The following is a 13,058-nucleotide window of genomic DNA, read 5'->3' as shown; positions in this document are numbered from 1 at the left end:
GGTTTTCCCGTGAGATGAATGAGAAAGCGCATTGTTCTTTGACGGTGTTGAACTAATACAGGTGACGTGACAAAGGAGCGGGTGCAGGATTACGCTGTCGTGTTTGGTAAACGTTGCAGTATATCAAGTAACAATGACTTGAGCAGTTGCAGTGTCAACATCTCCCAACTCCAAGGAGGAGGAAACCAGCCGCTCTGGTCACTTTAACACTTCAATACGGACTTTGGTCCCATTTACACAGTTACAATAACTTGGCTTGGTAAACCAACAACCCCATTTTAACAACGGACTTGATTGTTTTAACCAGGATTGTTATGGTTGGTCCAGTGGTTAGCGCGTTGACCTCACAATGCAAGAGGTTCAGGGTTCGATTCTGGCTAAGGCCTCCCTGTGTGGAGTTTGCATGTTCTCCCCGGGCCTGCGTGGGTTTTCTCTGGGTACTCCGGTTTCCTCCCACATTCCAAAAATATGCATGGCAAGCTGATTGATCACTCTAAATTGTCCCTAGGTGTGAGTGTGAGCGTGAAGGGTTGTTTGGCAACCATGTGCCCTGCGATTGGCTGGCAGCCGGTTCAGGGTGTACCCCGCCTACTGCCCGGAGACAGCTGGGATAGGCTCCAGCACCCCCCGCGACCCTAGTGAGGATCAAGCGGCTCGGAAGATGAATGAATGAAAGAATGAATGTTATGGTTGGTCCAGTGGTTAGCGCGTTGACCTCACAATGCAGAGGTTCAGGGTTCGATTCTGGCTAAGGCCTCCCTGTGTGGAGTTTGCATGTTGTCCCTGTGCCTGCGTGGCTTTTCTCCGGGTACTCAGGTTTCCTCCCACATTCCAAAAACATACGCTGCGGGCTGATCGAACACTTTAAATCGCCCCTTGGTGTGATTGTGAGCGTGAAGGGTTGTTTGGCAACCATGTGCCCTGCGATTGGCTGGCAACCGGTTCAGGGTGTCCCCCACCTACTGCCCCAAGACAGCTCCAGGCTCCAGCACCCCCCGCGACCCTAATGAGGATCAAGCGGATCAGAAAATGGATGGATGGATGTTATGAATAACAGAAAGTACATGATCCAGTTTGATACCGGATCCTGTTTAAACCTATTTAAGCAATTTTGACTGCAACAATTGATGATGCCCTCTTCTTGGTAAGATTGCCTTTCAGCCTGTAAGCTAAACATCCAATGAAACACCCATTTTATTAGTCTGTCCAGTGGCCTTTAGAACTCTGCTCCCTTAGGCCCCTTGAGAAGATGCACAGCCAATCAACATGGCTTAGCATCTTTTCAGCCCAGCACCCTGCCTTCTGTCTTACCACGTGGGTTACTCTTTGATCAGTGTCTAAGTGTTGTTTAAAGGATATTCCTTTGCATAGAATTCAGGGGATGTGAATATTTACTGTATTAACATTAATTTAATTTAAATCTTCATTCATCCTAAATGCGAATCACCTAAAAAAAAAGGTCACCAGTCGGGCGATCGCTCACTATGCTGTTTGCCTCTGACATTTTTGAAGGTTTTGTTAAAAGCCGACAAAAGCAAACTTCCTTGGATAAGGACATGGGCCATGACAGTATAAGCAGGAAAGAAAAAAAAAAACACATTTAGGAAATTAAAAAATTACACGCAACACACGCAAACCGAATAAGGCCTGAATCATATCAACAATGAATACAATTTGTAATTGTAACGGCAGTTTAGGTGAACAGGTGAACACTGTATATACAATGCCATTGTGAGCCAGATAACATTGCAAACCTCCACTGGACAGCATATACTCACACATCCACTCAAACATGATCTAAAATCAAAACAAGAGGTGAGGTGAATAATACGCCATGATATTTAAAAAAGACAAGGCGACCAGTTCAATTATGAAAAAGGTTAGCTGCCTTTAGAACAAATTCCTTCGGTGTGACGGCCTCTGCAGGCCAAACTAAACGCTATGTAACATTTAACATAGTTCATTCTCACTTTTCACTGCCGTGCGGTTACTTGATTGCCTTTTTGGTATGTGTGTATCTGTTATAGGTGCTCACTTTATATTAGCTCACATGATAATGGACAGAGTTACTTGAACGTACCGTATTTTCCATATTATAAGTCGCTCCAGCCATCAAATTCATACTAAAGAAGAAAAAACAAAAAACATACTGTACATAAGTCGGACTGGAGTATAAGTCTCATTTTGGGGGGGAAATTTATTTGATAAAATCCAACATCAAGAACAGACATGTCATCTTGAAAGTCAATTTAAATAAAATAGACAACAGGCCGAATAAGTGTACAAGACGCTAGCGTTACATGACACATAAACATTGAACTCTGGCAAGTTCACAAAACATATTAAGACAGGGGTGTCAAACTCATTTCATATTGTGGGCCACGTACGGCCTCGGTCGATGTCAAGTGGGCCGGACCATTAAAATTACACCATACTCTGCCATAAATAACCAAAATGGTTATATGAATGGTTATAAATAAATAAATAAATAAAAAATATATATATATAATATATATAATATATGGGCTGCCCGGTAGTCCAGTGGTTAGCACGTCGACTTCACAGTGCAGAGGTACCGGGTTCGATTCCAGCTCTGGCCTCCCTGTGTGGAGTTTGCATGTTCTCCCCGGGCCTGCGTGGGTTTTCTCCGGGTGCTCCGGTTTCCTCCCACATTCCAAAAATATGCGTGGCAGGCTGATTGAACACTCTAAATTGTCCCTAGGTGTGAGTGTGAGTGCGACTGGTTGTTCGTTTCTGTGTGCCCTGCGATTGGCTGGCAACCGATTCAGGGTGTCCCCCGCCTATTGCCCGGAGACAGCTGGGATAGGCTCCAGCACCCCCCGCGACCCTAGTGAGGATCAAGCGGCTCGGAAGATGAATGAATATATAATATATATATATTATATTATATTATATAATTATAACAAAATGGTTATAAATAACCATTTTGGTTATTTATGGCAGAATACCATAAATAACCATTATGGTACTCTGCCATAAATAAAAAAAACATATTTATTTGGGGTTATTTTAGGACATTAGGAAAATGTTACAATTTAATGAACATATCTTTTACAAAACATTTCATGAATCACCTTAGATTTCCTTAGACAAATATGCAATTTACTTTTGTCATTCACATATATGAATTGGAACTCATCCCACTGATTGGACAAAGGCACAAAACTTTACCAAGTAATTGGTATTGAAAATATAGTACCTGTAATGATAAAAACGTTAAGATTAAATGAGATTTCCAAAGAATTTTAAAATAACTTACACATTAAATTAATATTTAATCCCTGCCTACACCTTACAAACTAAGGAGAGTGCTATTAAATGTGTATAGAATAAATTCACATGTCCTTGATAGCGTCTGCTGTGTTGGGTCTGTCTCAGTGAACGACTGAGGCTGCTGTTGTCTCCAATCAAAACAATGTTGTCTTCTACTCGGATCAAAACCGTGTGTCCCCGAGAGGATACTCAATGATCACCTTATTAAAAAAAATCATTCTGTGTCTTTTATGCATTTTTTCACTTTTGAATTATCCTGCGGGCCTGATCGAACCTCCTTGGGGGTCGGTTCCGCCCCCGGGCCATATGTTTGACACCCCGGTATTAAGAGTTATTCAGATAACTATAGCATAAAGAACATGCTAACATGTTTACCAAACCATCAATGTCACTCCAATTCTCCACGTAATCTACGTCGCTTACGTCAGACTCATAGTCGTTTTATCAATACAGGCCTAGAGCGCCCTCTTGTGGTTTAATGGGAAAATAATGTGAAATGATCTGTAATAATGTGTTAATAATTTCACATTAAATCGATCCAGAGTGTTCGTGATACCTCTGGTCAAACTATGAAAAACACTGTGATTTAGATTTCGGAAAATACGGTACTGGAGATGTAACAATACAGACCCCAAACATGAGACAGGCACTCAATTGGAATTGGGCATAAGAAGCGGCAGTGAAAACTGAACCACTGATTTCAAACCCTATCACCAGTGAGTATACTGTACCAAAAGAGTTTCTACATACAAACACTGTGTTGACAAAATCATGCCAAAACTGTTGTCTTGAAGACTACCAAGTCATGATTGTTTTTCATCTGTGTAGTATGCTTGTTTCTCATCGTACATCGATGTTTTTGGCAACTTTGGGGCAATGTGAGGTCACAAGTGGCAGTTCATAAGAAAGGAGAGTAACGTGCCCGGGAGGTAAAGAAAGCATGTCCTCACATGAGCTACAGTACAAGTAAGTGTGTTTGCATTTATTTTATGTGTGCATATCGAATTGACGGTACATACGTACCGCACTGTCTCTGTCTTTCTCTGTGGCTAATGGAAATCTTCATGGCGAAGTATTTTATAAAGAACCCAGTAGAATATATTGAAAAACAGGAAGGCCAGGGGGAAACCGGCCCTTGACACCGTGTCAATCTTTTTGGCCCGGTCGATAAATAACTTTCTCATCTCCTCTATGCTTTTCCCTCCTCCTGGAGCGACGCCCGAGGGATTCGGGGCAGTGGGTGCCGGGGCTCCTTGAGCGTTTAGTGCTGCGGCGGTATTGTTAGTGGTGGCCTTGGAGTCCTTGCTGTTGCTGGGAGTGGAAGTTACAGCAGCTGAAGAGGTCAGTCTGGTCTCATGTACTTCCCCTTCCTGATAGACAGAAAGGAGCAGCAGACATCTCATTAGACCACCTTCTTGGGCTGCCAAGCAAGATATTGAACAAGCTCGCTATACAGTAAAAAATAATTCATTGAATGTTTAAACGTTGATTTTTAAATATTTTTTAATGTCAATGCAGCGGAACCCTCAATGTCAAATACAATTTGTTTGCGATGATGGTTGTCTTTCAGGGTTTTTTTTTTACATTTCAAAGACAGTTCGCTTCAGGAAATAAATAATTCATAGCAAATCGAACTGTTCCACTGTTTTCATCAAAGTTAAGATCGGCAACTAATTCTATATTTTGTCCCCTCCTGTTAGCAGCGCCAATTTACATTTGAGTGACAGCTAAGTTAAAAACACAATTCAGAAGAATTAAGCAGTGTGTGTAAAAGTGTTGGGTATCACCACTTTATTTTCATTGTGGGTGCTTACGTTTATTTAAATATGGCTAATTCAAAGTGGGCGGCCCGGTAGTCCGGTGGTTAGCACGTCGGCTTCACAGTGCAGAGGTACCGGGTTCGATTCCAGCTCTGGCCTCCCTGTGCGGAGTTTGCATGTTCTCCCCGGGTCTGCGTGGGTTTTCTCCGGGTGCTCCGGTTTCCTCCCACATTCCAAAAACATGCGTAACAGGCTGGTTGAACACTCTAAATTGTCCCTAGGTGTGAGTGTGAGTGCGAATGGTTGTTCGTTTCTGTGTGCCCTGCGATTGGCTGGCAACCGATTCAGGGTGTCCCCCGCCTACTGCCCGAAGACAGCTGGGATAGGCTCCAGCACCCCCCGCGACCCTCGTGAGGATCAAGCGGCTCGGAAGATGAATGAATGAATGAATAATTCAAAGTGTCTGTTGTCCTGCATTTTACAGTTTGCGTATTAAGCAGCAGTGTGGGGCACAAACTTCAATGATCACGCAAACAGATGTCGAAGCTGAGCTGCTAACCAGGCACACAAAAATGGCCATGGAGTTCATTTTGCAGCTTCTGGAAAGTCTATGAGCAAATGAGTCTAATTGGGATAGCCGACTTCAATACCAAAGTGGAGTGTATGATGAGACACCATTGTGCTGTGCAGACAAAATGAAAGGGGGCAGCAAGAACCTTTATGCTTACGTAAACATATTTGAAAGAATAAACAATCGGGACAATGCAGTTTTGGAGCTTCCGTATGATCTAAGTGATGACTTAATGCCGGTCACAAGAAGGTATCATGCCGTATCACCCGTGACTAACCTCCTTTCAACTCTGTACTTTATGGGGACAATCGCTACTCGCTTCTGAAGAGTAGTTTCTTGGGTGTGCTGTTCCAGTTTTAAACGCAGCATTGTACAGGATGCGCAAATCCATGATTGCCTTGCTCTCGGGACAAGTTAAATCAAATGAAGCATGGCATTTATTTGGTTGCTGGCGTCCCCCAAATGTCCCCCAGCTGTCTTTGGGTAGCTTTATTTATATTGAGCTTTCACAGCCAATGCAACTTTAACAAAGCATTTTACAGAACATTTATAATACTACATCCAAGAAATCAGAATATTAATGCATGTATAAGGTGCATCAGATTCTAAATCGTACCGTTGGCTTTTGAGACGATTGAATGCTTCTAGGTGTGTTATATTGTGTGGAAAATACGGCATATGCCTGGTATTTGCTTATTATACAAGCAGTTATTTATAGAAACACATGACAAAAAAATTGCTGCAGCATTTAGATTATTTTTAACCATACTGCGTAATATTTGTCTGTCTTTCCATGTTTCTGTTACTAACACCTTCCTTAGGGCTATATCCAGTCCACATCGGTGCTGTTGAACGGTCTGCAGCTGGATGGATGGAGGTCTTGAGGAGCCGACGATGAGAAGAAAGGAGCGTTGGCGCGGAGTGCCGATGCGGATTTGGAGCTGGGAGTCGCGGCTTGGAGTTTGAAGCGGATTACGTGGGACAGGAGAAGTGAACTAATCTCTTTTCGTCATTGGACGCTACAGCTTCGTGTTTGCTTTCAAAACTTTGCTTGTAGCAGACGTGTGCACATTTTTCAGCATGACGTCTCTGATCCACTGGAGAAAGGACACTTTGATCCTCTCCTCTTTCATCTAGAACTGCTTCAGACAACAAAGTGTATGCAGAAAATTGGTGAAGATTGAACGACTGTCTGTGTCCTATGTGTTGTCTTGTGTTATTTTTGTTATTTTGACTTCAAAATGGCGCCGCGAGAGTGGCTGCTTTTCCAGCAGCTCCTATATTTTGTTGTTCTACTTCTTACTTTCATAACTTTGCTGCTGTGAATTGGGAATTTCTCCATTGTGAGACTAATAAAGGTTTTTCTTATCTTATCTCTTATCTCCTCTTAAACAGCTTTATTGACTGGCAGAATGCTGGTGAAGACACACAATACACCGGTTGCAGGACGCGACATGCACATGCAGGTACATGCCAACACACTTCATGTATTGTGCCATACCCTGTAACTGCTGCTGTAGATGTTGGTCATAGATCCATAGAGCGGGTCTGACGCCTTGAGGCCGTTGTCAATGTTAACACGATGGAGGGATTCAGCTAGCTCATCTGCATCAACTGCACCTCCACTGTTCTACCGGTCGACAGCATGCACACCAGTCGTCAATGGAGAGAAACCAAAAAGGGGTTGCTCACACAGATTGATATCATGCACCAACGTTCAGGCTCATCTTGTTTGGATGGCTTGTCCAAAAAAAAACAAAACAAAAAAAACAACACAACTCCTGTGATGTAGCCATGCAGAGTCATGCACCAGTACAGCAATGAGGTGGTGGGGAAACGTAAACATGCTCGGACAGAACTTGTGAAACATCTGCATGACTGTCCGTGTTTTATGTGTTGTGTTTATTATTTTACTTGATTTTAAGCGCTTTGTTACAGCTGCCGCTGTTGTGAAAGTGCGATATAAATCAGCATGTATGCATGTATGTATGTATCCCTCCTCATTTCATGACGCATACACTATTAGCATGCCACCACTAGAAGGTAGCCTCAAAATCTAAGAGTTGACACACTGCAACGATAACCTGGCTAATTTACTGTCCGTTCACAGAAAAATACACCAGTAAAGAAGTGTTTATTGATTTATAATTTTTTTCCACAAGTATCTTGGAGTTACCTTGCTCTTCTTGGGATGTCGCCTGAATCGGAGCAGCTCTTTATGTTGCCTCGAAACAAAATTGACTGCAGCGTACTCCAAGAGCGCAGAGAAGACAAAGAGAAGACACACCGCCATCCAGATGTCTATGGCCTTGACATACGAGACCTGTGACATACACACAATTCATCGTGAAGACTTACATTTGGACGACAATCCGGGAATTTGTTGATACTCAATTATATTGATGATGAGGAGAGAGGAGCGTTGGCAACGAGCGCCGATGCGTATTTGGAACCGTGAGTCGCAGCTTGGAATTGAAATGGATTTCCATGGGACAGGAGAAGTGAACCAATCTCTTTTTTCGTCAATGGATGCTACAGCTTCTTGTTGACTTTGAAACTTAGCTTGTAGCCGACGTGTGCACATTTTGAGCATGAGCTTTGTTACAGCTGCCGCTGTTGTGAAAGCGCTATATAAATCAGCATGTATTGTATTATATGTATTGTATATTAATTCAAAAGCCCCCCGTGAACCTTCTTTGTCAAACATGTATTTAGTCATTCTTATTTTACAGCATATTCTCCGAAAACCTTTTCGGACGTTATTTTAAGGTAGGAGCTACTTGTTGTTAAACGAATGCCTCGAGTCAGAGTGTGTGACCTCATTTTTTTTTTTTGGTTTTGATGAAATTACGTTGTATTCAGACATGCGTAACACAGTGGAGTGCAAAGCTCTGTTTGGCACTCGGAACACGATCAACCTGCTTCCTCAGAAACACACACACACACACACTCGCGCACGCACCCGCATACTTTTATGGAAATGGTCGTGCTAATAAGGGTTATGTAACAAAGTGCTCCATGTCGGATTTTTTCTCATGCATACAAGATACCAGAAGACGACCGAAGGGCTCTTTCTCTCACACACAACAGATGAAGAGTGTGCTTAAATCAACACATCCTTGACATCAGATTAGATTGTTTGAAAAGACAACAGCAAGTAAATCTACAACAATGACATTCTTAATTTTCACCACTGGTCTTTCAGGGTATTCGCCACAAAACAAACAAACAAAGACACATTTATGCAAATCGTAGTACAGCACGTGAGGGGCCGGCCGTTCAAAACAGAAAGCGATATTATTTCGTCTACATGAGCGAGCATTTCTCATGCCAGGTACGCCCTTGGGGTGAGCAACCATAAACTGTGGGTGTTCCCTGACAAATCTAGCTCCGTGTGCATGCTGCGTGCCCACTCCGATGGATTGAAGAACTGCACTTTTCTGCCCTGCACAGTCTGTAGAAAGTCCAGCAAACATCCATCCATCCATTTTCCGAACCGTCCTCAGGGAGTTAAGGTGGCAACAATTCAAAAGTGCTGCACTCACCAGTGCCAGTCCAAGACTCTGTCAGATCGCGGAAATCCAGGTCCAAGGAAGAACTAACTCCCTTTAGGATAAAACTTCTGTTCATCAAAGACTGAACAATTAACGATGCAAGTACGGCAGGTAGCTGTTCGGATCGGCGGATTCAGGGAAACTCCCTCTCAAGCTGGAGTATGGAGGCAACCAAAAGTGGAAGCTCCACAGGAAAAACAATGACCTGTACACAGCAGGAATCGACAGGATCCAGGAAGCACCACGATGGAGTTTATGCGTTCGGGAACGAACAGCGGATGAAAACTCTTTTCGCTTTTGTTTTACCAGTTGACTTCACCATGAATGAAAGGCATGAACGCGAAAGAGAATTAACAAGGATGTCTGCCAGGAGTGGGCGAAAGGAATTTTCCCGAACATGCACGAATGCACCCGAATCACTGAGTTTGTGTTGAAAATTTAATACGGATTTGCAATCATAAACACGAAGGGACTCAGTCAGTAAACTGTAGCACCAAAATGTCAAAAACAGAAAATGAAGCCGATGCAACGGAAGTGTCAAAGACACACATCAGCACGCTGTTGGCCATCTCGTCTCTACCACAATCATTCATTCATTCATTCATTCATTCATCTTCCGAGCCGCTTGATCCTCACTAGGGTCACGGATGGTGCTGGAGCCTATCCCAGCTGTCTTCGGGCAGTAGGTGGGGGACACCCTAAATCGGTTGCCAGCCAATCGCAGGGCACACAGAAACGAACAACCATTCGCACTCACACTCACACCTAGGGACAATTTAGAGTGTTCAATCAGCCTACCACCCATGTTTTTGGAATGTGGGAGGAAACCGGAGCACCCGGAGAAAACCCACGCAGGCCCGGGGAGAACATGCAAACTCCAAACAGGGAGGCCGGAGCTGGAATCGAACCCGGTACCCCTGCACTGTGAAGCCGACGTGCTAACCACTGGACTACCGGGCCGCTCTACCACAATCTTACTGTCAAAAAGTGTAAAATATCTTAAAACACACGCAGTATCAAATAAATCCTATATTATTGATGTGTACTTTCATACATATTCAGGATTTGTAGTTTTGTAGCTTTGTCAGTCTGGTCTACAAAGAGATGCACATCGCGAGTAATTTAACTGAATAAGGCAACACAACTGTCATGTAATCATGTTGACCAGCTCATGCACAGTACTGTCATGAGAGTGATTGTCTTTAATAATTGATTACTGGATATCCATTCATATGAGCTGAATGCCAGTATAAATAGCGAACTTTGAGTAATGCAGCACATTCTAACCGTCAAATTGTACCCAGATGTTAAGAGGAGCGTGAAGTATCTGAATGAAAGCCAACCAAACAAAAGCTTGACAACAAAAAGCTCCAAAACTGACCTTTGGCAGTGAAGTCCTTGAACCTGAGCTCTGTGTTGTCATTGTCAGGACAGTAGTGATGCCAAGCGCCACTCTGGCCGGGGCCGCATCCATGTTAATCCAAAAGGAGACCCAGGACAGAATAACAATCAGCAGAGACGGGATGTACATTTGGATCAGGTAGTAGCCCATCTGACGCTCCAAGTGGAACCGCACTTCAATACAAGTAAATTTACCTGCAACATCACACATAGACATAAAAAATGTTTTTGTTTGTATCTGGAGATGTCAGTTTCTGGTAATTTACTACTCGTATTTACGTTGAACTTCAGCTGAAGTAAGGAATTACAGATTTTAAAGGTAGTTTTTTTTAATACAGTTAAGTCTGTAGTCTGTAAGTCACTTTCAGTGCCGAATCCACAAAGAATGAACTCCACCCATTGATCGTACTTTTGACTGCACTTCATTTGCACCCGCGGTTTGCTCCATCTTATGGTCTATTAACAAAACCCGTTGAGGAGTGTTTTTCAGCGTTTTGGCCACATAATTTTGCGAAGAAGAAGAATCTTTAGTTAATCTTTAGTTAATCTAAAGTTAATCTTTAAGTTAATCTTTAGTGTTGGCTGCCTTCTCGGCGGTGTCCGTGTTTGACAGCCCCGGCACTTGTGTTTTTTGCGCCTGTAACGGGCAGCATTTTTCACAGCCCTGTTTTGTTCAGCAGAGATGTCTGCGCTGTTGGACAGTCTGTGCTGGTGCGGTTGGATTGATGGCTGGTGGAGCCAAGGCTGAAGAGAGGAGCCTGGCATGGAGCGCGGATGTGTGTATTTTGAACTGAGAGACGCCACTTGGAATTGAAGCGGAGATAAATGGAAAGGTGAAGTGAATTAAGTGCCAGATGCAAGAACCTGGACCAGTGAGAGAAGTAAACCAGGTATTCCATGGCAATTTGTGCCGAAGACATGGAATCGCTTGGCTTCATTTTTAATATAACCTGTCTCGGGATCAATAGGAAACTTCCCGTATTACTTTTTTTCAGGATCCCACCTCAACTTGATGAGTAAAATATTTTTTGATGTATGGGTGTGTGTATGTTACCTGTGTTGTAGTGCTTGGTGCAGTATCTAAGGTCAGATTCATCTTTGAGGATGAACTGTGGGAGCGTCAGTCCTTCGGCCACTTGGACCGGTCCATTCTCTTGCCACTCAAATATCAGGTCATTCATGGTGTAACCAACTGTAAAAGGCAATACAAAAACCACAGGTTAAATTATTTTCATTTAAGGTGCTGGGCACTCGGAACTCATCTGTAAGGACTTGGCTTTCGGAACCAGGACACAGTTTTGAGTTTTGTTGCAGACTAGATGCATCATAACTCGTGGTTGGACAGATGCTTGTCTGCATCCTGGTGTAAACAAATGTTTATATTTAAAATGAAAGTGAAGGTACTCTTCAGACAATTGCGTCAATTTTTCCATTCTAAATAATGATAAATTAGAACTACAGTATTTTCTGGACTATAAGGTGCTTCGCAGTATAAGGTGCACATAAAACGTTTCCACTGCAGGCATAAGTGCCTTGTTAAAACCAAAACTAAAAACACATGCCGATCAAGGAGAACTTAAGGCTTCTGGTATGTTTTATTCCTGTTAATCTAAAAAACAAAACTTTGGTTTTTAGTTGAGGTCTGGGTAGTCTACCCCATGGTAATCGTAACTGGTCGATTCTAAAATTTCCCTGAAAATAACAGGTTGTGTGAAATCTGCAACTTGAATGACGAGGAAAGTCGATCTCTCTGTAAGACAGTAGAAAACTACTGTCTTACACACTCCCGGATGATTTACTGTTACAGTAACAATATTATACGGCACTACTCAGACACGTTTTATTGGTTAGAAAGAGGAAATGGTTATTTTAGTTTGATGGTTTAGAATTATTTGTATGGTGGCTCATAAACTCACGCGGGCTGTTCTTACAGTTGTATGCATGACAAAACAAAAGTCCTTCATTCACTATAGAGCTAAACTAAACATCGACTATATGTTAACATGTATGCTGAAACCATATGCGACTGCCGTGCCGACTGTGATGAGGAAAGTAATTCTTTTCAAGCTGCATCTGTATTCAGTCGACGGAGACAGATTAAACACACTGCTAGATTTATACTGACATAATCATTTAAATGACAACGCTCTGACCAGGATGACTCTGCTCGATAAAGATTAAAAAATGGTAAAGAGAAGGAAAAGAAACCACTGAAGCTGCGCAAGAGGTGAAAGCTTTCGGAAATGGTATTAAGCCAGTGTTCTCTGGAGCATTTTTTAAAAAGCGGAACAGCTGCTAAAAGCTGGTACACGCCTAAAGCCATCCACAAAAGATGTAGTTGACTTTTGTTTCTTAAGGTTCTATTGTGTGCGTGTGTGTGTGTGCATGTCTATGCAGATAAGTATTTTAAAAGAGTATGTGTGCTGACAGCCTCCCACTACCAAAACCTAAAAAGAAAATGAAAACAAAATACAAAAG

At 42.7% G+C, this 13,058-nt stretch overlaps 1 protein-coding gene across 2 annotated transcripts in view; it reads right to left on the bottom strand.

Moving 5' to 3' along the window:
* Positions 1-3,009: 3,009 nt before the first annotated feature.
* The window catches only part of glra3 (glycine receptor, alpha 3), a 35,220-nt gene continuing 25,171 nt past the window's right edge, over positions 3,010-13,058 (bottom strand). The window contains exons 6-10 of one of the 2 annotated variants that reach the window (XM_052083790.1): positions 11,635-11,772; positions 10,561-10,775; positions 7,802-7,948; positions 7,127-7,255; positions 3,010-4,664 (exon numbers count right to left, since the gene is read on the bottom strand). In XM_052083790.1, coding sequence (XP_051939750.1) covers positions 4,344-4,664; positions 7,127-7,255; positions 7,802-7,948; positions 10,561-10,775; positions 11,635-11,772 — 950 coding nt within the window. In that variant the 3' untranslated portion in view covers positions 3,010-4,343. The remainder of the gene's footprint in view (positions 4,665-7,126; positions 7,256-7,801; positions 7,949-10,560; positions 10,776-11,634; positions 11,773-13,058) is intronic. The other variant, XM_052083791.1, reaches the window with a different exon arrangement.

Source organism: Hippocampus zosterae, chromosome 13 (genome assembly GCF_025434085.1).
Source record: "Hippocampus zosterae strain Florida chromosome 13, ASM2543408v3, whole genome shotgun sequence".
NCBI lineage: Eukaryota > Metazoa > Chordata > Actinopteri > Syngnathiformes > Syngnathidae > Hippocampus > Hippocampus zosterae.
This window is presented reverse-complemented; position numbering and strand designations above follow the sequence as displayed.